Source organism: Anser anser, assembly GCF_964211835.1.
Source record: "Anser anser genome assembly, chromosome: 1".
In the NCBI taxonomy this organism is placed as follows: Eukaryota; Metazoa; Chordata; class Aves; order Anseriformes; family Anatidae; genus Anser; species Anser anser.
Window position 1 is genome coordinate 198592489 of NC_139720.1, and position 26687 is coordinate 198619175.

General features: G+C 34.4%; 1 protein-coding gene across 4 annotated transcripts in view; it reads right to left on the reverse strand.

Moving 5' to 3' along the window:
* Positions 1–26687, reverse strand: part of CNTN5 (contactin 5) — a 677796-nt gene that overhangs the window by 48171 nt on the left and 602938 nt on the right. For all 4 annotated transcript variants that reach the window (XM_083820927.1, XM_083820925.1, XM_083820928.1 and 1 more), the window contains 3 exons: positions 18584–18711; positions 17733–17908; positions 3206–3326 (listed from right to left, as the gene is read on the reverse strand). In XM_083820927.1, coding sequence (XP_083677053.1) covers positions 3206–3326; positions 17733–17908; positions 18584–18711 — 425 coding nt within the window. The remainder of the gene's footprint in view (positions 1–3205; positions 3327–17732; positions 17909–18583; positions 18712–26687) is intronic.

A 26687-nucleotide genomic window follows, 5' to 3' on the forward strand; every position in this document is an offset into this window, starting at 1 on the left:
CAAAAAAGAAACAAACAAGAAGGACTTTTTCATTCATGTAACTACTAATAAGAATAACTTGTGATGATGAATAGCAGAGAATTTCATAGAAGCTTATTTTGGAGAAGAAATGTTCTTGCCAAGTTAGGTAGTAGCCTACCTGAATATAAACAGATCATGCCAGGTATGCCAGGACAGCTGTTCTCTGAACATCACTGTTAACTAGCATGAGACTACTATGAAGTATTTGTCATTCATATTCCATATCAAGATTAAAATGCAAGATATTTAAGCTGGAAAGCTAATGTACTGCCTGAGAGGTCCAGCTGCCAACAGAACATCTCTTCCTAATGACATCCACATTCTTGGTGACATTAGAAAAAATGAAACAAAAAGGGAAACAAATAATTTGAGCTGGGAAAACAGCATTTTGGGAACAGAGAAATGACTAGGGATCACTAAAAATTGTTTCTTACTTTAATATGCATAATCTAATCACATTTTCAAAGCACTTAGGGAAGTATTTAAATTTTGTTTTGAGCAGTAAGTGCTGAAGGGATTTGAATCTTCATTTTGCCCAAACATGGTCTAGCACATCTTTTTAAATGTAATTTTGAAGTGTTCCTGAAAAAAATCACAAGGTAAAAATCATTACAAAAATAATGTTGGGCATGTATTTCATTGCAGCTCAACTAAAATCAAGATCTGTGATTAGTGAATCTGAAAATATTTTGAAAATGCTTTCAGAAGTCTATAATCCACTGTAAAAAGTTGCAGAATAAAAACTTGCTGCTGTCCTAACTTCTTTTGCTGTTCACACACACACACACACACGTAATAAATTCAGAAATGTTGCACCATTAATTAGCTCCTTGTAAGTAATAAAACTCAGAAGAATTGAGATTTACTTGACAGTATTCATTATCTGTTCTTCAGATATTCCTCTACTAAAGACATCTTCGAAATTTAACTTCTACTGTGTAATACAGGGCAAAGAAGAACTGCTGTACAATGGGAAAAATAGTGACAGGATTAGTTCTTTGGGTTATATTCAAGGGATCTTCCAACTGAACAACTCACAAATATGGTTTTACAAAAAATAAATATTTGTTAAGTATAGTCCATGACTTCTCCACAATAAAAGATAATGAGACACTGAAATTGTCCATCTAAAGAGCTGCAGCAAGGTGTAGTTGTTGTCCAAGTTGCTTACAATAAAGTTCTAGAAAAAATGCATTGACTTGGAAACAATGTGTGAATTGAATACATAATTCAATGCAAATTTAGTTAGTTTGCTAATAGCAATAATTCCTGAATATCATAAGGAGGAAAAATTATATGATTTTCGTTTAAATTATTCTGTGTCCAATTTATTTCCTGAGGAAACGGTGTCTGTAAAACAACCTTTTGAGTCAAAAATTACGATACATTAAAAATATCAGATGAACCTTACAGTACAACTAATGGTTGAAATGCTTTTGTATGCTGCTGGTATGCTATTGTCAGCACTCAAGACTGGTATTTTGTGTAGAGGTAAAATGTGAGAAAATAAGGTCAGAACAAGGTTGTGCTGGAACTTTGCTCATATTGGCACTTCTGAGAGTTCATAACATTGTTTCTGATATCTTGATTTGGCCATAGGCTGTAACATTTAAAATAGGAAGATGTTTTCTGATATGAATAAAATGAAATTATTATTTTTTTTTTAACCGGAAACTATACTGTAAATAAAGAATATATAGCTTTGTATTTCATTGACTTTACTGCATTGTGGCAGTGTTTTCATAAATGAAGTCTTCCTCCGTAAAGTGAAATTCTTCAGTTTACTGAGATATTTGTTGAAACATCTGTTGCTACTGATCTCTTTTGCTCAGCAGTGCCCAGTATCTCCAAAAGCTAAACCTAAAGATGTTTGAAAGGTGCTGAAATTTGGGATCATCAGAGAGTGTCAAATTGCAGGCTACTGAGTGTACTCTATAAGCTGAGATAGGTGGAGAAAAAGAATTATCCAATCATAGAAATGAGGAAAGTAGAACATTGTAATCAAAGTATATTTCAATTTAAATTCTGTTACAAAGCCATCATAGTTTTAGTTTCATCAGCAAGGTGGCATGGTAATGAGACACTTGAATACATACATTCTGATACTGCTTATAATGGACTTCTTTATTTTCATCTCAAACCTCTTCCTCAGAGAAATATTGATTTTCTACTTCAAGAAACTCATATATATAACTGGTATTCTTCAATAAAACAATTTATTAGCTGGTCTGCAGTGTCCTAGATAGTAGTAAGCTAAAAGATTTTTATCGCTTAACAAATTCAGTGACATTAAAGTTGAGATTGCCTTGCTTACCCATAGAGCTTTCTGCTCTTGTCTCAGGGAGGTAAAGGTAACGCACAAGTTTTGCATAACCCACAAGGATGACTCAGATTTCATAAAGCTGCTAAACCAGCATTATGTTGAAGTGCCCAGTTGTGCCATAGCTTATAGAAAGCTGATGGTCCTAAAAGTAACTTTATGGAAATATTTAGCAGCTACTCTCATCAAAATGTGAAAAGCTCTGCACTCAGCCAGAAGCATTCTTTATCATTTCAAGCATATATTCACCTAAAAGTGACGGATATGAAAACATCAAATCTAAAGAAGTAGTGGAATGTGATAGAAGACATATTTCTGAAAGATTATAATCTCTAAATAATGTTATTTTATTTTTATCTGGAGTTTTTCAAATATTAATGAAATATCTACCTCAATTTATACTTTCAAAAACCATGTACTCCATAGCGAGGTTACCCAGCTGTGCTACCTAGCAGGGATCCATGCATTTTGATGTTGTAACACTCCCCAGATGTATTGCCAGTAAGTGGACTAGAAGTCCTTCACTCCCGTTGTGCACTGAGCATACACATGCACACACGGAGTGAAGACATACTCAACATAAGGCAATGCACATATGGTGCTAAAGCTTGGCTTTATTGCAGGCCAGTTGGTGTCCTGGTTAAGATCTGAGATTCTGCAGAGCATCGACCATGTGTTCCTGCATGTAATCAGGAATGTTAAATGGAATTTAACATTCAGCTTAAAAAATTACCCAGGCCTAAAGATGTAGCCAAATTTTGGTGGTCACAATACCTTGTGGTCCCTAAAGCCCACATATTTAAATTCCCTGGTACAGTGATTTCTGGTGCCTGTGTGTTCAGAGGGAGCTGTGAGGCTACTCACCCCTAACAAGCAGCTCCGTCTCATCTGACACGGTGTCTGCTGCGGTCTGGACCCTGCAGCCGTATCTCCCAGCGTGCATCAGGAGGATGTTCCTGATCATCAGATCTGCAGAGGACGCTTGCTGAAACAGGGATGAAGGGTCCGTTTAAAGTTTAATAAATCTGTGTTCAAGATAGCTCACAAAGGTGTTTTGTGAAGTGTGAGAAACTCACGGCTGCAACTTTCATCTTACATTTATGTGCCTTAATGCTCTCTTTGAGGATTATCAGAACACTTTTCTTATACAATTATTAATAGGGATTAAAGAAGAGGATTTCAGGTTTTTAATAACTTTGACTTTGCTTAAAACTCTCTGTGAATATTTGCATGCTCAAAGAAAATGATTCCAAACTAACATAAAGAAATTTGTTAAGGAGCCAAACAGATTTTTTTTGATGTAATCCTTAGCGTTGAAAAGGTAGTCTTAGAAATGCAGGACTCTCTCTTCCTCTTCCCTACAATGCAGAGACATTAGGAGTATATATCTCTACATTAATGAAATTAAGATAAATTGAAACAAAATGTTAATTGATTTTATTGACAAAGGGGAAATTAATACTAAATAAGACCAAAGAAATATAAACAGATTTTCATTTTTCCTGCTGAAATTTGTATATATTTAAATCTGAAACATGTAATCTGTAGATATATGTACAAAGAGAATCAGTTCAGATTTTTATTTTTCATCATTCTAGGCAACAGTAATTGCAATACCCCAAAATTATGATCAGAAAATTGAAAAGTACAACAGCCTTTTGGAGGATGAATGGCTTTTTCTAAGAATCTTAGTATTATTTCTTAAATTGAGGTGATGATATTAGATTTTACATATACAAAAGATTTATATCCAAAACTTACTTTAGGTATTCCATCTTATTCCATCAGATGTAGTGAGCCCAAGTCCACAGATACAGTTATAATACTGTAGCTACTTAAGGAAAGATCATGTAAGGGTGAACAGAAGTCACCCTGAGGATATGATGTAGCAATTACAGTTTACTTTCTCAATTCTGTGTTCTGAAAATACTTGAAAAATTTGTAATTCTAATGTAAACTTTAACAATATGTACATATATATTATAGCTACATACAGCTAATTGCCATATATATTTTTGTTCCTGTCAAAATATTTTTTTCTTGAGTCAAAGAGAAATGTTTTTAACAGATTAACCCACAATAGACAAAATGTCCTGCAACTATCTCTAAATTTCCTTATCGTTGCTACTTTGTATGATATGTGAACCTAACATGTACAATAGAATTATAATTACACTGCTTATAATATAAAATGTATAATTTTAATAATTACTCTACATAATCTATATAATGCATAATCTATAATAATCTACAATTAAATAATATATAGTTTTATTAAGTACAACTATTCCTATTATAAGTTATTATGTAAACTGCTATTATATTCTTAAGCCATCTAGAGTTTATATAATAATAAATCACTATGCTATATAAAATGTATTACATCATGTACACTGCATTTTTTACAACAATAAAACAAATACACATAATATATAATAAATACATACAATATATAATAAATACATACACTGCCTATTTACGTTATGTTAAATTATATTTACAATATTATTGCATATTACTTATTACATAAGAGTAATAGATTTCCATATATAGTTACATATTTTTATATAAAGTAGTATAATGTAATGCAGTGCAATATAGCCTAATATGGTATAATACTGTATGTTATATACTATGTACAGGTGTTTATATACTTCTTCTTGGTGTTTCACTTTAAGAAACATTTACTGAGTAGAGGTATTTCTCTTCTCAGATTTTATTTACTTTGCTAACCAAAAAAAGATTGTCAGTCTCTCCTTGAATGACAGTTTCCCCAGGTTGTCATTGGCTGCACTGGTTTTAATTTGAGTCACTTTTATCCTCAATGACTAGAATTGTATTTATTTGCCTGTTTTTATTTTATTTATTTATTATTATTTTTTTCTTCACATACTTATTCTGCAGTCAGGTAGGTAGGTGCAGTCAGATCTTTATTCTTCTCAATCATTTGCAAGTTATGAGCTCTCACTTCATAACCATCATCCCATATGTATATGACCTTGCACTTTGAAGTATTAAATTTATGTTTAAAACTTCAGTTCTCAAACCCATCTAATTTTTCCTGTGTGATATTTTCGTCATCTGCTGTTTTGGTAATATGCCCAATTTTGTACCATGCAATTGTCATTTGCATTCTTTTACATCTATGCCAAGGTCATTAAAGACAAGGTTAAATAGGATTGATTCCAAGATGCAATCTTTTAAAAGTCAGTTTCTCCTTTCTGGGCAGAGCAGCTCCTTTTCAGCACAATATCCTGCCTTATCTTCTTTAGCTGATGAATGGAATGGAATGGAATGGAATGGAATGGAATGGAATGGAATGGAATGGAATGGAATAGTTCAGTTGGAAGGGACCTTCAAGGGATCATTTAGTGCATCTGCCTGACCACTTCAGGGCTAACCAATCTTCTCCTCATTTACATTTTTGGAAGTGGGGTTGTCGTATTCCACACAGCACCAAGGCCAAATCCCTACTGAAGCATATTCACATGGAAGGAAGGAAAAGAGAGGAAGCAGGTCAAGAACATCACTGACACTGACACTGACCAGCGTGAGTGATCTATGGCTCAATAACCCTGTAAATGTAAGAAATGTGTATATAATGGTAGCATTTTGCCTTCTGAAGTGTTCTCAGAATGATATTGCTGGAAGCAAGCTACTCATTACCAGGTCGTAATACAATTCCTGTATTTCTGCTCTGGCATTCCAGAAATCACAGTGATGAGTGCTCTGCAGCTGTAAAAGCATATGCATGACCAGGAGTCAACTTCAGGATACACATTTTTCTAACACATCAGAGTTTACTAGCCAGTGAAATGGGTTGTTCAAGATGATTAATGTTTCTAGTACAAAGCCTTGAATATTAGAAAGGTAAGGCCAGAATTAGTCCACTTTTGTTCTCTCTCCTTTGGGGGTAATTTACGTTCAATGTGTTTTGCTGTTAAGTGGGGAGAAAAACATTATAGGTAGGAACTATTTGGCTTCATTACTCATTAGCTGTTAAAAAACCTGACTGTCACTGTCTTCTTGAGAGTTCATGACTATGTGAATCGTAATATTCTTAATCAGGAAAGATATATGCATTTCATATGCATGCCTTTGTAGCTGGGCAGGCTAGCAGCTATTGGAAGAATCATTGCTCTAAGTAGAGAGCTCTGCAGTAAAATGGAAGCCTGTGAAACACTTGGATTTATTACAGCACAACAGAATGCACAGCCAGCATTGTGTGAGTGGAAGAATATTACATTTGGTATGTTTAATACAGATGGATATAGGTTTAGACATTAGCTTCGTTATCACGGAAAATGATGAGACATTTTAGATTCCATTTAGATAACTAGGAACTATGTTTGACCAAGACCTCTAAAAAAGACAATATTATTTGCTGTTCAGTGGTATCAAGGGTCTTTACAAATTTTAAGGTTTCTCTTATTTTATGCAAGATATATAAATTTTAGAAAAAAAAAAGATGTTATATAGTAAGAGTTTAGTAATATTTAACTTTACTCTGGGGATAAAACGCTGCATAACTCTAAGTATTCCTAGATTTTATCCTTGTTTTGTACAAAGGTTTCACAATATACAGAAAGACTAAGTAAAGGCTTCATTAAGTGAGCTGTGCTATTGTTGCTATGCTGTTGCTATGCTAATTCTCATCTACTGGAATGTGAGGACTTTCATATTGACCCTTAAAGCAGCCCTCATTATTGGGAATGAAAGGGTTTGTTTATTTAGGAAAAGTGTTAGAAGCCATAGTAATAGGCCATTATCTTGTGGAGATTATTATAGAGACTCCCCTTTACCTGGTTGATTCTTTACACTAATGTCAATAGAGAATTGTCTGGATAATCATAATTTGTATCTATGTTGACAATTAGCTTTGTGTCTGAACTTCCCTAGGCCTGGAACAAAGTCAGGGAAGAAGACGCTGCGGCCAAACAGTTGGCACATGTAAGACTGGACTAGAGTTTTAGACTGGATTAAAACCAATGAGAATTTGAAAGACATTACAATACCAGTGGGTCAAGGTTCATGTATCGTTTTGCTGATGATCTTATCCTGTAATAAGTTCAAGACTACAAGAAGTTCTGGTGGTCAAACTGATGCGCTGGCTTTCCATATCTTAAGACAATCTCTATAACATGTCACTGGAGTTGCTTGTTTAAATCTGAGTGATGACAATCCAGTTTTAAAAAAATCTGTTAAGCAGAGAAACATGTAATGTTTCAGCAAAAGCAAAGCCTTGCCCTCCCCTTTAGGGAAGATGCAGAACAGGTGATTGCAAGTAGCGTAGAAAGAGCTTGCATCTTGACTATATGACTCAGAACAGCCTGAGGTATCTGTGACTGTGTGGTTTTAATATAACTGAAAGCCAAAATTAGTGGTGTCTAAAATTCTTTGTCTACACCTAAATTTCCAATTTATTAAGTGTACATTCCTGAAAACTGCATTTTATTCCACTAATTTTATGCTCTTCTTCAACAGAGCACATTTTGCATTATATCAAAGAAGCATTTAATTAGAAAAAATCTATATTCATTGTTGTTCTGAATATCATTTATTACCTATTTAGCCAAGTATCAGAAGTATTTGTATTTATACAGTAAAAACTTCTACTGTGTGGAATATATCTTGTATTTTAACAAATTTAAGGAACATTTATTAGGCAACTTCTAATGATTTTAAGGAAAGGTAAAATTAACCTTCAAGGCCAACATCAGCTGTGCACTTACTGCAACACTGAGCACTTTCGTGGCCTTCATTAACCAACAAATAAATAATAATGCAGCTGCTATGCTATCTGTCATGACTAATAGTTCTTCTTTCTAGGACAACAAATTGTTGTGTCACTTATATTATGCTCCAGAGTATTCCATTCATCAGTTTTTGGGTGGCTCCAGTGATGAACACTGTGTGAATCTATTGTTCTCACTGTTCCAGTGTGGTATGTTATCTGAGGTCATAGTTATGTTTTCAGTGTATCTACTTAGGTTTACCAGTAAGGTATTGATTATTTTATTATTTTATTTTGTTTTGTTTTGTTTTGTTTTATTTTATTTATTTTATTTTATTTTATTTTATTTTATTTTATTTTATTTTATTTTATTTTATTTTATTTTATTTTATTTTATTTTATTATTTTTTTCCCACAAGCTGATGCAACCTGTACATAGCATTTGCATTTGATATAGAGATACTTCCAAGGAGCATGTTATATTCGTATTTAGTTAAATGAGCATCACCCTGTTGGATTTGTCTTTTGCACCCATTGCCCTAAAGTTGTAGGGAAAGGGAAGGGAAGGGAAGGGAAGGGAAGGGAAGGGAAGGGAAGGGAAGGGAAGGGAAGGGAAGGGAAGGGAAGGGAAGGGAAGGGAAGGGAAGGGAAGGGAAGGGAAGGGAAGGGAAGGGAAGGGAAGGGAAGGGAAGGGAAGGGAAGGGAAGGGAAGGGAAGGGAAGGGAAGGGAAGGGAAGGGAAGGGAAGGGAAGGGAAGGGAAGGGAAGGGAAGGCCTTGCTGAGAACTTTTTGTTGTTGAATTAATACTTTTTCAGCCATTCCACATCCCTATTAAAAGGAAGCTGTATGTGGATTTTTTCCCTCTCTGTTTCATAAATGCTAAGAGACTGTGAGTTGCTTTGCAGTGAAGCAACTTTTACATATGGTTCTTAAAGTGGAGAGAATTATACTTATTCTTTCTTTGAGACTGGGTTCATTATCTTGAGCTGGTTGCTAGGAAACCTCCCCATTAATCTGTCCATTCATTTGCTGAGTTTTTATCTCCAAACCAAGGTGGTTCATTCAGTATCCCACCTTTTCTTTTAAAGGCTTTGTGCAAGAACAATCTATAATCTACCTTCTTGAAATGGAGCTCATGGTTACACAACAGAGCCATTTTTTAGCATCCAGTAAGTCTGTTCACTTCCTTCTATCTCTTCCATCAAAGAATTAAACATTGGTTTGATAATTAAAAAGCTCATTACATCTATTCAAGCTACAGAATCATATGTGGAAAATATACATTAAACTTTAAGAACCTTACATCACTCTCTCCTCATGAGAGAATCCTAGAATTCATTTCACCTGTTTCTAATGCCTCTAGTTTTCCGTGTTGGTTATAATACTTCCCTTCCACGCTCCAGATGCAGTTGTGTAAATGTAGCTCTGCTTTGTCTCGGCAAGAGGGACAAAAAGACAAGGCAGTTCAAAATCCCAGGTAGTCAATTGAAATGAGTTGGCAACTCGCAGCTCACAGCTTCTGCACTGCAGGGGCCTGGGGTCTAGAAACTCTGCCTATCACTTGTGTCAAAGATTGGGCTTGGGAGCTCCACCTGGCCACCATGCTGTGAAAATTGTCTCCCTGCTTGGGAAGAACATATGTAAAAGGGTAGTGAAACAGTTGTAACAGATCATGAGAAAACACAAGGTTAAATCAATAAGGAAAAGAGTGGGCCAACAACCATTACAGGAAAACTTTTATGTTGAAAGCCTAACCCGTGTTTGAGTCAGTTCTTCACAATGACTACAGGGGTTTTCTGAGGCTATTTGTCTGTCATCTCACTTGCTTGACAGTCAGGTGTGAAGATACTTTCCTGAAAAAATAGTTTCTGCATAGAAGAGAATGGTCAAGACGTATAAAAAGCTTGAAAATTAGATAAACATTTTGTAAAGTCATCTTCCGTACAAACTTAGATCAGTAAAACAATGTTCTGTAATTAAATGGGACAGAGATTTGATCCCACATAAGAAAGACCACAGCTATTAATGTTATCTTGTTCAGTTTAAGTAATTATTTAAAATATATGGCTATTTTTACAGCTAACACACAGATGAATTCCTGACTCATGCATTATTGGATTTAGCAGAATAGTCTTTATTAATGAAATTCAGTCAGGCTAAATTGAAAAATGATTTCACAGCTGAATCTTGCTTGTTTGACATATTTGATTAGCAATGGAATTTATTTTTGGTGAATTTATCTGAAGTAAAATAATGATTTTACAGAATAACCTCATGGCTATGTGAGCTTTATACCACCAACAGTAAATGAAAAATAGCAATACAATAAAGTTCTTTTAAATTATACTGATGATTTATATGTACATTATGATGGATTGTTGGCTTCAAGCCAACTTCTGTTTGTAATACATTAAGGACAATGGAAGTACCATTTCATGCAAATTCTTAGCTTTAGCATATCAACCACTTGCCTGTTGCTCATGATGTTTACAAATTGCAAATATTTAATGTGTTGAAAAGCAACAGATTTTTGTGTTGATATAAGGATCATGGAAAATTATAATGTGTGTTCTATCATTTAATCATATAAACAAATTTGGAACAAAGATTAATTTACTGTCAATGTTTATTGTGATTACTGGTATATAACAGTATAATAATGGTGGTATAATAGTATCCACACTGGTGCCGGTTGACTGAGGAATACCTGATGATACAAAATTTGTATTACCCCTATCTATAAGAAATTGTAAAAAGAGGTGGCTTCAAAGTTTCAGATTTTTGGATCCATAATGATCTTCTAGTGGGAATATGGACCTTTCTAGTGATATTATTTTTGAGCACTGTGCATAGTGAAAGCAGCAATAATGAAAACTGTTGTTTAGAGTGAGCACTGCTGGTTAGGAACAGATGTCAGGGTGTTGGGGTAGACAGAGTGGACTTTACAGTACTGCTTGACTTGCTGCAAATTAGTTCAATTCATGGTATTGAGAGAACATAGAAGAAGAGATGAAGTTAAATGAGTGTCAGGAATATCTCAGGTACTGGGATAGTTTTGTGAAGTTTAGAAGGAAAAAAGCAGATAAGGTATTTATTAAAAATGGAAAAGTGATAAAAAAGCTGGGATATGAAGTGAAAATCTTCAGGACAGAGAACGCCCCTACTCTCACATTCCCCAATTTGTTTTCTGCATCGAAGTTATTATTAACAGGAAGGAAAGAGTGAAATACATAGAATATTTGTGCTCTGTTTAAAGCTGCAGAGAGATTAAAAAAAAAAAAAAAGAGGGAGACTGTGGAGCTAAATATATGATTTGAGTATTGAAAATTTGAAATTTGAATATTTGAAAATTTGTGATGGTAGTGATGGATCATGTGATGTTAGTGATGGATGAAGATGATAGAAATGAAAGTAGCATCCAGCTGTGACAATTGTACCATTTTAAGGAAACATCAGAACAGGAAACATGAAGAGCAGACATATGACTGTGATTTCATTAGCGTGCACCACAAAGGATGCTACGACAGCTGTATGTGAACAGAGATTTATTAGCAGGGTTCAAAGCTGATGGCACACCTTAACTCTGGGAAAGAAAGCCACCTAGGAGAAGAAAAAACAAACAAACAAACAAACAAAATGAGAAAGAGAAAAAGGGAAAAGAAATGAATACTTTTCCTGGTGGCCAGCCAGAGAAACCACTGTCCTCTCAAGGTTCTCTCCAGTGCAGTAGGTGACAGAGAAGACAATGATGAGAATTAGTTTTTGCCATTTTCCCCCCTGGCCTTTGTCCTTTTCTTTGATACCTGTTCAATCACCTTATTGGTTAATGTTGATTGGAGTATGTTAATTAAGAACCAATGTTGTACACTGATTGATTGTTAAGCTTTTGAGCACATACATTAGATAATATTTATTAAGTACTTAAATGATTAATATTTATTTTACTTCACACTACCCCCCCCCTTTTTTTTTTTTTCCCTAATATTAATCGAGATCTATAAAACAGGAAACAAAGAAAGGAGGCTGGAAGGAGGGATGATTTTCAGATTTTCAGACTACTGGGAGCTTTCCATACTGCCATAGCAACCTGACTGGTGTTTGCAGGTGTAAGGCCATAAGAAGGTGAGCAGCAGCATAAGGAGTGCAAGGGAGAAATACTGCCAGGGGTGCTCTGGAAAACACTGGACAACAGCTTGGGAGCAAGGATGCAGAGCTGCAGGTGAAAAACAGGCTGCACAGAGCTGTAAATGGAAAGCCTTCACATTAGGCAGTATTGATCAGGTGCTCAAACCATCAACGGTGCTGTTACAGCCCAGATTAACACTGGGCTAAGTAGAGTTAAATGGTCCATCAGCTGCAAAGAAAGAGGGGAAAGAATAAAAAAAGGGCTGTTGTGAAATATCTGGTATTTACACCCCCCCCCCCTTTTTTTTTTGTCCTTTTTATAATAAATTTCTTGTAAACAAGGGAAGGCAAAAATACTTTAATAGAATAAGGTAGTGTAAAAATGATCTGGATGTGACTTTTTTATGACGATCATTTTTCTGATAGAAATCAGTTTTCAAGGATATTTAGAGATTCACATTTTCCAAAATGTTCAGTTATCTCCCTGTTCCAAAGTAAAATGAAATGTAAGAGATGTTACTTATCGTCTTCTCGCTCTTACTCTTTATTCATAGCCAAAACTACAAGTATTTGAGCAAATCAGTTCACACACTTTGTTGATTTTGGGAAATGCTCAGTGTCCCATTTTAATGCATCATGTACGTATGTCTGTAAATTTAATCAGTTCACTGGGACTGTTTATATCCTGGAAGCAGCACATGGAAAAAGTTTGTATCAGACAATGGTCTTCATTGTGTTCAGATTTTGAGTAGTAACTACCAGTCATAAAATAAAAAGTTTTTTGACATGCAATTCTTATTCTGTTGTGTCCACACCTCCCCACCTGACCCTCACCCTGAAGTTTACAAGAAACAGAAATCCTCTGTTCATACAGCATGTCTTTTCTACAAGACTTTTGGCAACTATTACTGTTTTTCTATGGGTGGGTGTTAAATAAAAGCCCTATTTAATTAGCCTTGTTTGGTTTTATCTCAAATAAAGAGCAGATATATTATTATTAATAGCCTGCTGTTTTAATTGATTCCATGTACTGTAGAACTTAGTGTTTCCTATTTAGAAAATGGTAATGAAATTTTAATCTTCTGAAATATCATTACAATGCAACAAACAAAGGAGAGACTAGAAAATGTAGGGAACAATGCAAAGTTATGCTCTCATAAGTTCTAAGTTATAATATTCAAGTCTCCAGTGCTAGACAGTGGTTAATGTGCTGTGCAGTTTTTATGTACTAGCCTTTTCTAAGTGAAACAGTAGATTTTAATTCACTTCTATGTGAAAAAATGATAACAGTAAAATATAATGTGACAATTTGTGCTTATGGCTTCCCATGGTTGCAGTTTCAGCTAAGATAAAAGACCAAGAAGATATTGAGACTAAATCACTTTCTTCAATCTGAAAGTTACTCATACAGGTCAAGGTGAGGGACACTAAGAGCAATGTTGCTGCTTACCAGTATGTGGATGAACACAATAAATTATTTTATTTGTCTGCCATAAAAACAATGTCAGGTTTCAAACACAGATTTGGAATAAGGATAGCTGGTTGAAAATGTACTCATAAAATCAAATGTCTTTAAGAGATACCTCCTGTACAAAATTAAGGTCAATGGAGATCTCAAAAGACAGAAAATTCTGAACAGGAATTCTGGATTTAGCAAAAAAGAATAGGACAGAAAATCAAAGTTACCCTAACAGATGCAAACAGGTTTATATGTTCTGTGTTCAAGTGCTCCTGGTGTTGCTGGAAGGATATCCTGGCAGTTCAACTTCCATTCAACATAATTTCTTTAAATTACATGGATTACCTCCCCACAGACCCTGAAATGTTATCAAGCCTTTTGGTTGACAAAATATGATTTTTCTGATGCCAAAGGACACTTGGTATATGTATCCCTTTGAATGATTGTTCTGCTACAGAGCATGTTGCAGACTTATGCATGCAAAATATTTGGCATGTTTTTCTGTCCTAGAGTAGAGTCACTCCAGTGGATTTTTGTCTCTTTCCCTTAATAGTCCCTTCATGCACAGCTTTTTTCAACTTGACGTCCTTACAACACTTATCCTCTTGCCAGGCAGTTCCCTAAAGTACCTAAATTGCCACAGGTATGAAATCCTTGGTAGCTCAGTAAATAACAGAAAAAAACACCTTTAATTTGTATAAAAATAGTTCTCAGTATGAAAAATGATAACGTGTTTTTTTGTTTGTTTACGAATGTAATTTTAAAGCAAGCAAAGTAGTATGTACTATTAAGAGAAGCTTTTCCCTTTCCTTTTAACTGTAATTACTAGGGAACACACAATTTTAGCAACTGGAAATTTATCTATGATCCAAATAAATGTTACTTAGGTGATAGCTTTTATAACACTTTACTAAGCATCAAAATGTTTGTCATACTTAGCACCTGGAACAGTCACTGTGAAAGTGTGAGCAATGCAACTGGTGTTGTGAAGCTGACAGTGGTTTTGTTATTAACAAAGCCCCCATTCAAATAATATTCAAATTTTCAGGCTTTCAAACAAATAGACAAAACCCAAACAAACCTGAACTTTTTTTTTTTTTTTTAATCTGATGAAGAATCAGTGTATGCAGCACAAACTGGATGTATAATTATAGAACTTCATGCACACAAAGGATATTATTTTTCTTAGATGAACTGAAATAAAAGCATGTTGTGCAGGATCAACTCATGCATTTTTTTTTTTCTAAAATATAAAGTAAGGGTTATAAACGGAATTCTATTAGATTTCAAGTGTTCAAGTTCCTTTACTCTGCATTCTTAAAGCAGTGTCTTTATCATATTGTGTATCACTCTTTGAGAATGGATGGATTAAAGGAGATTACCTGATGGGATAGACAGAAGAGGTTTATTTTATGTTGCTTTCCCCTACTGCATGGTCATACTTTAGGTTTTAATGAAGTAAAGGAATATCTATTTAACCTCTTGATTAATTTTACACACTCATGTATTTAACAAAAAGGTAGATGAGATGCAATTAACTAGGCTCTGGAAATGAATAGGTATGGGAATTTTTATTGGGTTTTCTTCTCCAAATGTCTGTCAAAACACAGAAAGTTTATTGTATATCCACAATTACTACTTTGGAGTTTTGCATCTTATGATACAACTTGATTTCAAGACAACACAGGCAGGCCTTTCGGTAAATGGAGATCTGCATAGGATTTTACTACTACTTTTAAAGCAGGAGAAGGATGTGTCAGATATCTCCAACGGCATTCAGAAAATTTTAGTGAGGATTGTCCTAACTGGTCATGCTCTGGTACATCTGTCCTGAAAAGGAGTGTTTCTCCCATCCCTATCCTGTAATGAGTCAGTAGGTATCTTGAGCCCTCTTCTAGTTCATCCAAGCCTAAACTACTGAAAAAAAAACAAAACTTCTGAAAACAAAACAAAAACAAAAACAAACAAACAAACAAACAAAAAACAGAAATATCTTGACATTTAAATGACTTAGGAATGCAAGTAAATGAAGCATGGCCTGACAATTCTTGTGTGAGCAATCTTGTAAAGGCAAATCAAGCTAATCCAGTTTAAAAAAAAAAAAAATCATTTTGGCATCATTTTGTTATTTCTTTAAAACTATTTAGTATTTCACTATTTTAACACTGGCTTAATAAGAACAAAGTAGACCCTAATTTTGCAATATTTTAAAAAATATGCATTCCTTCTCTTCAGCTTGTTTTTCTTTTATGATCAGCTGAAGTTTGCAATTTGTTAAAAAAAGTACATTTTACAAAAACATTTAGGAAATGGTTAGGTTTCTGTGCCTCTGATGATAAAGATGACAGATTTTTGTTTCTTATACAACCATTTTTTTATCCACTTAGTCGTTTAGATATTGAACATTGACTCCATTATGACTGCGTGAATATTACTCTGAAAATGTCCCACTATGTCTTACTTCAGGTTCTCACTCTGAATGGACCTTAATTCTATCAGTTTGATGGCTGTCTGTGGTGGAAATGAAATTATGGAATAACTCTTCTTAAAAGATTTACAAATCCCTGTGTTCATATAACAAAATAAATTCCATTAATTTTGCTTTACTTTGGTAGGAGACATGTCTTTGGTAATTTCCTAGCCTGAGGATTTTTCTAGGTGGTTAGAAATTCCCTTCAGAACTGAAGATCCTGAAATGTACTAAAGGAACTGTGTAACACACTTTAGATTTCAAATTTTTTGAAATAACTTGATTTAAACTGTAAGCATAGGGTGTTTTCTTGAACCACAAGATGCTTTAAATTTGAAGTAACAGAGGAAGAAGGGAAGAAAAGGAAGAAAGAAAAGGAAGAAAGAAAAGGAAAAACGAATAAAATAAAGACAGAAAGACAAAAGAAAAAAAAGAAAAGGAAGGAAGGAAGGAAGGAAAAGGAAAAGGAAAGAAAGAAAAGGAAAGAAAAACAAAGAAAGAAAGGAAAGGAAAGAAAGAATTACAGTTTTTCCTTCTTAAATATTTAGTATTGAATTTTGAGTATTGGATTTTTGATGAAGACAAGTATGCTAAGAACCTTCACACCTTGCTAATAGTTTTCAATGACAAAGCTTATTGAAGTCCAACAAAACAAAAACAAAAATGAAAACAAACAAAAAAAACAAATCCCTCACCACCAACACACATACAAAATGAATACAGTATGACATATAAAGCCAAGCAGAAGAATAAATTGACTGCCACTGACAAGATTTTAAATGCAAAGTTAACTTTGCTATATTGTACTCAAATTAGACACATTGACTTTTAAAAGTTCCTTACCTTTGTGAGGTTCATTTTTCTCTGTTAACATAGCATGGACATTTCGTTATGGGAAAATTGAAGTAAATGTCTGTAGCTTTTATTTCCAGACTCATTCACATTAAGAAATTTCTTTCTACTTAGAAAAGTTCAAACAGTTTTACATGGGATGGGCTTGCATTACTTTATCATACTATTTGATCATATGAAATTGTTTTTGTTTTTAATGTATATAATTTGTATGCATATTTTACAATATGATTTTTATTTACTTTAATAGCAGTTGCACAGCTAGAATCTACTCAGTGGGGCGGGGGGGGGGGGTTAGGGGGGCGGCGGGGGATGGTGGTGGAGGAGAGAAGGCTGGAGAATAAAACATAGTCCTTGCTATTCAGATAACAAAATATGTGATAAATAAATAAAAACATTGGGAGATAAGGACACTCCAACAACCATACTATCTGTAAGAAAGATATCAAAGTTTATAGCAGCATCCTTTTTGTATTAAAATCAGTAGCATTATGTAAGGAAGGTTTGATTCAAACTACTTTCTGTTCCCTCACAACGATCAACAGGTACCTCACTAATATTAACAGATGCAGAATTAACTCTAGTGACCTGAAGTTTGTACCTCTTCTTTCCAACAGTAGTGAAACAAGTTATCTTTCAATTTTGTTAGACTTTTGTAGATGGGAGGCATGAAAAATCATGTTAAAAACATGTAAAAGCAAATTTTCATCACTTTGCAGCAGACATAAAAACCATACATATGATCACTTACTGCCTTGATGCTTTCAAAGTGTCCACCTTCTTTATCAAAGTCAATTGGCTGCCCATTAAGTGTCCAGTAGAAAGTGACATCTAGTGTGCTGTCATGAAGGGCTTTGCAACTGAGGACAATGCTTTCTCCAACTGTTAACTCTATCTTCTTGGGAGTCAGCTCTATTCTTGTTGGTTCTTGAAATATAGAAGGATAAAGAACATTTCAGTGAAAGTCTAGTTATGGCAAGGCATAAATACAATGTTTTTGAGTTCTGCTTGGTTTACTCAGACCCTGCATTTATTGTTTTTTTTTTTTTTTTTTCAAATGTATAGTGCTAAACACTGAAATATATGTATATACATATATATATATATTTGCTTGCTTTTAAAACTGTAACACCTGGAATCTTGTGATTGCATTATTTTGTCTCGTAAAAAATAAATGAAAAATAATAAAAAAAAATCCAGGCATAAATATACCAAGATGACCATTGAAAATGGTCTTCAACATCTAAAATGAAAGGCAATATAAGAATTCACCTGCAAAGTGAGAAAAATGTGTCTTAGAAAATAATTGTAACTCAATTGTAATTGTGCTTTGATTACTGTCAGTGTTCTAAGAAACTAAGTTATCTTTCCTTATAATGTTTATTGCCTTTTTTTTTTTCCCCAGACTTGAATCCTCTTCAGAAAGGGGTATGAGCAAGTGAGATCCCAAAGATAAAATATGTTAAAAGGGATATTGATTTTTATTTTTTCTTCCTCTATTTTTTTTTAATTTATAGAACTATTTATGATCTGGTTGATTTAATATGTATACAAATATTAGCAATGAGATATCATCAATAACATCAAAGTATTTTGTCATACCTTTAACAGATACTGATGCAATGATTTCTGCAGACCCAAATACATTTACACCTTGACATAAATACCGTCCTTCATCAGACTTAGAAGCGTTCAGGATTCGCAGGCTCCCATGTGGAAGAATAGTTATCCTGAAAAGGAAAAATACATAAATATATCTCCATTCCTAGCAGCCAAATTCCATGATGATAAATTTTACAGCTAATAAATAAGATTAAGGGCTGCTGCCTCTGTAGCTAGGGATGAGGAAGATGATAATGGAGTTCTCCTGTTTCAAAAGGTTTGTAATAAACCCATTTTATTCCTTTTTCCTTAATTCATACAGTTACAAGGAGTCATCAGTGGATTAGTATCTTTTAACACATATCTATGGTGAATATTAATGAATATTTTGTAAAAAGTAAAAAGGTGATTCTTCATAATTTGCGTTTAAAGTTTCACTGTTATATTTTGTCAGAATAACCACAAGAAATTTCATTAAAAAAAAAATAATCTTAAAAACCAAATCTAAGAAGAACGGAAAGCAAAATGTAAAAGAGAGCTGGAAAAAAAAATTAATTATATCTAGTCAAAGTATGATTGATAGCATTACTACACAGTATAACATACACTTAAATAATCTCTGCTTTTTTGTAGTTTAGTATTTTTTTTTTACACTGAGTCTAGTATGATTCCAGTTTCACCACATTTCTCAGTTGAATAACCCCACTGAAGTATACTCATGAGAAATATTTAGCCATTTACACTTGGGAATTTCAAATTTTGTCTTTGCTTACACTGTATTAGTCATAAAATACATTAAGCTATACAGAAATGCAAATTAACATGCTTTAACTGATCTAAAAGAAACAAAGCCCCAGAATTTATGTTAAATCTGAAGCCCTGGAAAAACATTAAAACAAAACAAAACAAACAAAACCCAATAACTACAACAAAAAACAACACACATAATACTTCTGTCCTGACAGAGAACTGCAAGGCTAAATGGCATCTCTTAAATGGCAATTAAGCCAAACCCTGCTTGCAGATATTGCACTTTTATTCCTAGGCTGGGTGGTTGTTAGGGCTCTTCAAAGGACATAGGAGGTATGGGTTGGAAGCTGTTCAGCAGGCATGGACACTGAAGGAAGATAATTCTCAACAAATGCTTTCAGGTATCACACGGAAGTGGAGGAGATGAGGAGTGCTTCCTTCTCCTGTATTTTGAAAGTAAGATTAAGATCTCTCTCTGTATTCAAGTGTCTAAGTGGATGGGTGGTCTTTCCCAGCCATGTCTGGATTTTTAGATATACCTCTGCAGTGAAGGTTTTCTGTTTGTTAAAGTAGTGACTAATATTCCTTCTGCTAGGAATACCGTGTTGAGGCTATGGTCAGAAACTGTGGAGACTGCAATGTTATAGTTTATTCTTCATAGAAAAGTGTTTCACCAGGAGTAAGGATCTCTCACCACCCTTATTAACAGGTCTGGGTTGGGCTCTTCAACAAACAATAAATGGAAGGAATTCCCTTTGTAGGCTGGACACCTTAAAGTGCAAAACTGAGTTTTGTTTAAATTAGCAGTGATGAAATAAATACTTAAGATTCAGTTATGTGTTCAAACCAAATCACCAATATGTGACTGAATATCTTTTACTGTCAGGAAAAACAAAACAAAACAAAAACAGACAAAAATAAACAAACAAAAAAACACTTCGTTCTCTGACTTTGGTGTTTTATTATATGAGGTTTATAGAAATAGTGTTGGAGAAAACAGAATGTTATTCTCATGAAAAAATGTACACCTATTCACTTCAGATGTAAAACTACTTACTGTTCTCAGCAAAAAAGATAGAAGAAAATAATAGCTAAATAGCTTCAAATGCGAATGGAGCAAAGAAAAGACATGTCAACAAACAAATTCCCCAGTATAATATGATGCTGTATGTCCCCTCTTACTCTAAACTAATCTGTATCAGTTTTTGAGTCACATTATTTGTCTAAAGGTAATTTTTTAGAAAGCAAAATTATATTAGATAACTGGTTTGTATCAGAATTTTGAGCTTCCTTTTATCTACCTATTTATTTATTTATTAACACAAATGGGAAGGTCTGAAATTTTGTTACAATATTTCACACCTGCGACTAGTTTCACATCTGAAGTAAAAAGGAGTACGTTTCACTAGAATGATATCTGGTTTAAGAACTGACTGGGATGTAAGCTTCCTTCTTTCCTTCTTGGTGCAAGTAGGCTTTTGTATATTTCCTCTCAAGATACACGGTGATCAATGTTCTGAGGACATTGTATTATTAGTATGATAGTAGCCTTTGCAGAACAGTAATAGTTGCCATCATACTGTCAGCATCAGACAAATGAAAGGACACTCCTACAATGTTTACAAATTTAAAAAAGCTTATACACAGCATAAGTCATGATATAAAACTGTTTTTCATTCTGATCTCGGAGGGAAAGAAAGTTGGATGCATATGGAAGATTATCTAATGAATCTTATACATATTATCAGCTACATTCTATTTAGCTAAAAGCTCTTGGTATCCATGAGGAAAAGAATAATTGCTCAATCAAAGGAATTGAAAACACATTTACTGGTGAATTATTTAACTCAGAAATTAATACTTTCCTTAAAATACATAACATTCATTTGTTCTCCCTTTTTGTGTTTGGGAAAAAAGCCAGAGGCTTGTTATGATGAAAACTGAAATGCTTTATTTATTCACATAACACTTGCTGTACACAGCAGGAACACAGACTTTTCCCTCCGCCCTGCAAATATCTGTCATGGAGAGACCACCCGTGTAGTATGTCAACATATTTTAATAAGAAAATTCTGTAGGAAAAGTTTTTTTTTTTTAACATCATAAACAGAAGGGTGGCAAAGAGAGAAGAAATGAGGTTGGAATATAGTTAAGAAAAATTGAACAATTCAGGAAAAAACCAACATTATAAACTGAGGGAAAAATTATGATTATAGATGAAGGTATAGGGAAGAGATGGATCAAGGTGATAGTTTAGAGATTATTGTATCTAAGTTCAAGCAAAACTTAAAGGAGATAGGTGTTGTCCATCCAAGGACTCTGAAAAAATTGGCATATAAGCTTACTCTCTCCGTAGAAAAAATTGTCTGCATAATAATGTGGAGAAAAAGATATAAGAATTGATGTCTTGAAATCAGTAAATATGCTGGTTTAATACCAAAAGCAAAAAAAAAAAAAGACTTTTAGCAAGAATATTAGTAAAAAGAATAATTGGGATAATGACAGCAAATGGACAGGAGATAAAATTCAACATGATTTAACTAACATAAAACTGCAGGGCAAGACTAAATTATTATAACATTTAATAAGAGAAATATTTTCTAGAGAAAATGAATGCAGATTTCATCTTCCAAGTGTTTAGTGATGAGGCTACTGGAATTCACATGACTGTTTAAACAAGTTTAATACAGAAATTTAAGATGGTTAAGGAACTGTCTGAACAGAAGAGGAAAATCAATTTTGTTGAAAGAGAGCTGGGTCTTTGAAATATCATCTTATTTTTCATAATGATGAGGATACAAAAAGAAGGATGATAGAAATTTGCTGAAACAAACAGTTCACTGATGCAGCAAGTATCAAACAGAAGGGCTTTGGTGGTTCTTAGAGTCACATTCATAGAAAAGTAGTGAATGTTGCTCTGAACTAACAGTACTATACAGCAAAGGCAAATGCAACCCTAGAATATAGCAGATACTAACCAGCCGCTTGTTATGGAAGTGTTTATAATTAAGGAACTGGGAAAACATAACCTGGAGTATAGGTCAAACATCAGTACTGAGATCATCAGTATTCAGAAAGATTAATTTTAATCAGAGCTAGCACTCAGGAGTTCTATTATAAGGACGGCCAAGAAGGAAAGAATACCCGTCTGTTTAGAAGATGCTTGTAAAATGAAAATAAGGTGAGATGAGCTTCTATTGTACATGTTAATTCATGGATCTTTCACATAGAATCAGTAGTGTCTCTATTGACAGTAATAAAATGCCACATCTAATTCATATTATAGATATCTAAACTCAGATATCTCAACCTGGAACTGAATCTCACCCTCAAATCTTGAGATAGTTCCCCAAACACAAATCATAGAATCATAGAATATCCTGAGTTGGAAGGGACCCATAAAGATCATCAAGTCCAACTCCTGGCACCGCACAGGTCCACCCAAATGTTTAGACCATGTGACTAAGTGCACAGTCCAATCTCTTCTTAAATTCAGACAGGCTTGGTGCAGTGACTACTTCACTGGGGAGCCTGTTCCAGTGTGCAACCACCCTCTCGGTGAAGAACCTCTTCCTGATGTCCAGCCTAAACTTCCCCTGCCTCAGCTTGACACCATTCCCGCGGGTCCTATCACTGGTGTTTACGGAGAATAGGTCACCTGCCTCTCCACTCCCCCTCGTGAGGAAGTTGTAGACAGCGATGAGGTCTCCCCTCAGCCTCCTCTTCTCCAGGCTGAAGAGGCCCAGTGACCTCAGCTGCTCCTCATACGCTCCTCATACGATGCCATAAATGCCTATTATCACCTGACATCACGTGAGGCAGAGAATCGCAACTGCTGTTTACATCAAAAGTATGATTCAGAAGTGAATTCCCCCATTTTCTCCCCTTATTCTGGCTTTGGCTATTATCAAGAAGCAGTCTATGAGCTCATGAACTAAACTTTCAGCCAAAACTGAGAGGTATGCTTGACGAATGCATCAGTTTTTGGCCACAAATATACATCCAAGACATAGGATGGGAATAAAGCTACAGTGAACAGAAACCCTGAATCAGGCACTGTGGACAGTGGCAACTTATGCTCTGTGAATTTGCTCCTTTTCATTCATATTGAAATAGTCCAAAGGTATCCAAGACACCTGCATAGGGCTGAGAAATGTAATACAAAACCTACGAGATGACTTAACTGCTTACAGCACAGACATAGAAGCTTGTGTAACTATGTCTTTTGGAAGTCTGGATGTGAGCCAGGATACTATAGGGACTCTCAAGGGCAGTAGGAATCTGTGGGGCAGAGAGAAAGGGAGGGGCACTTAAGATGGTGGTGTAATGTTAGAGACAGTCTAAAGAATTAAAGCATATAAATTCTGCTGCTGATGGTAGTGGTGAGCACCAAATGTGATGCTGGTCTTTGAACTTGAACACCTGCTCTCTCAGGTGACTACCTGCTCTCTCAGGTTAACCACATTCTTCACAGCATACTGTATACCCATGAAGCTAAAATATTGATTGATAATGAAAAGAGCTAAACTGAAATTGAATGTAATTTTCCAAGTGTATATGATGTCTGTGTATATTATACTTTCCCACTATGATTTTATTTGAAGTACTGCAGCAGTTGGATGCCCAGCTTGCAATGTCTGTGGTTTTCTTGTCTGGAATATCAGCAAGTTTGGAAATACATATTAACCTTTCTATACATATAGCCTTTCTATAAAGTAAACTTTGTTAATTACAGCATAATTCAGTAAACTAAATTGAGAATTGTTATAAAACCATAAAAGCATGCATAAGAATGTATTTTTTTTCCTTAAGGCTTCAGGATTGGACTTAGATTGACATTGGAAGGCTGTAAAATGCTCAGTAATTATAGTTTTCAGACAGTATTTCCAACTGAATATTTTCACTGTAAAAACATTTGCAATCTACTCAAAGCTCCTGTTCAGCAGTAACACTTAAGATTGGAAACATTTTTAGTACATTCTTTTAAACAAAAATGCATTAGTTCACACAGATCAGCCCTTTCATTAATTTTACTCTTTTACTAATAAAGTATGCATCAGGGAAGGTAAGATACTTGATAAAGGTGTGCTTTTTTATTTGGAAGGATGAAAGTTCATATCATTTGTGTGTGAGAGATTGATTTGTTTTGGTGATTAGAAAGGTATTCTTCGAGACTGTCTTCTAAGAAGTTGATGAATATAAATTATACTTATAGGAAATGCTGGATCTTTCCTTGAAGATATTTGAAGGTGTTTGGAAGTCCTCTGCTTGCCAACTAGAAATGCCTTCTCTTAATCAGTGTTGACTGGCAGAGAGAGAGAGAAAACTGATGATGGGATGAACAGAGTATGAGGTCCCCACAAATGTGAATGACAAAGTTCAACTTCCTTCAGGTTTGTCATGATTTAGCAAAGAGGACTGTGTAAAACACGATATTTAAGAGTTGTTCATATCAGAAGTGCTAGTGTGGCATAAAGAAGTATCTCTTATTTTACAGTGTTTTGATTTTAAAAATTCCATGTTTCTTCCTTCCTGTTTTATGCACAGAAAACAAACTTGTGAGAGTGGCTGTAATATTTTGCCTTATTTTGAGGGAAAGGATAAAGAAGGAGGACATGCAGTCATCACTGTCTTCATGTAAAACAAGGAGGTCTATTCTGCCTGCTATATTATTGATGATTATTTTCCCTTTAAGTTCTTAAGGATAAATGAAATGAATTAATAGTCCAGATGTTCTTATTTCTTTGCTGCGCTTCAGACAATATATTTCCTTGTTAATATCTGCTACCATTCAGTAAGAAAGCTCTCAGATATCGTCTATAGCCAATAGAGGACATACTGGTTTAGAGGGTGGAAAATCTCAGCCATCTTTATCAGCAGGGACAGTTTTACCTTGATTCACCACAGTCAGGATGTGCATTTGTTCTTCCTATCACATGTAAAATCGGTGAGCAGAGTCTTCCATCAAAATTAAGATAATGAGAAGTGAAAACTCTAAGTTTGATTCTGTTGTATCATTCATAACAGATTCTCACAAACAGAGGTACTGATGCAGTAGCTAGGTTTTGTTTTAATTTCTGTGATGGACCCTGGAGTCCATATGTTGAAGGATATGAGTGGTTGAACACAGCAAAAGTTATAATTACTATACAGTCTTTAGGATTTTATTGGAGATTAGTAGAGGGGACACTGATAAAAATGACAGCCAGGCAGATTATATTTGGAGCTTTATGTTTTTTGAAATATATACATATATTAAAAAAGCCAACAAAAAAACCAAATGTGTGGGCATTTTTCTGAGGGGAAGAAGAATTAGTAGTGAGTAGTTTGATTAAGTTATGCTTACTTTTGCCTTTCTTTTTTTTATTTTTTTTTGTACTTTTGACTCTTCCACACTAAAGTTATATTTATAGGGCTAATAACAATCAAAGCAGTCAGGGGAGCATTAATTAGAAATTCATTGAAGATTTAGTCAACAGTTTTGTAAACTTGAACACACAGAAACTAGGTAAAAGAAGATTGTAAGTTATTCAAGTGGTTAGAATTTTTCCCCCCATGTTTCTCAGCAGGGTCTAAAAAAGACGTATGAAATTGGTTTGCGTGCATATTGGAAATAAGAACCTTTAAGATGCAAATGCAGAGAAGCTGCTCTGACTCACTTAGCCTGTGGCCCTTTAGAATGTTTGGATCTGAGCAATCTGTCATTTCACATTAGCTTGGTTATGGGACCTGTCAGTATTCTTTAATGTAGATTACAAGGAATCAGGACAAGTATTTGTAAATAGCTGAAACTTTTATTTCTCCTTGAATGACTGTGAGCTCTCTCATTTCCCTGTGCTTTCTCTCCCTCCTTCATAATAGATGTACAAGCCTCGAAATCTCACAGGAAATGAATATGAGTTATTGCTATAGTAAAACCACTTAAATAACCAGAATACCATCTACTTTATATACATTTTTTATATTATCACACTAGATGGAGTTTTTTATTTAAATATTGATTAGAATATATAATATTCTATATTATAATATAAATATAAATTAAAATATAATACTGATTAGAAAAAAGGCGATGTTTGGCCCAATCCCTTAGCAGAATACAAAATTAGTTGGATTTTCTTCAGATTTTCAAACATTTATAATAGTGTAATTCCTGTGTGTGATATGCTAGGTCATGGGAATGTGCTAAGATTTATCATTAATGTGCTGTAAATTACTTACAGCTCTATTTAATCTAATCTATGCAAACTGTCTCAGGGCAAGTTTTTTACAAAGGAGCCACAACTGGGCCTATCATTTTGTCCTTGACGTTTGCTGCACAAAACCATTTGTGTATGCAAATACACAGATTTTA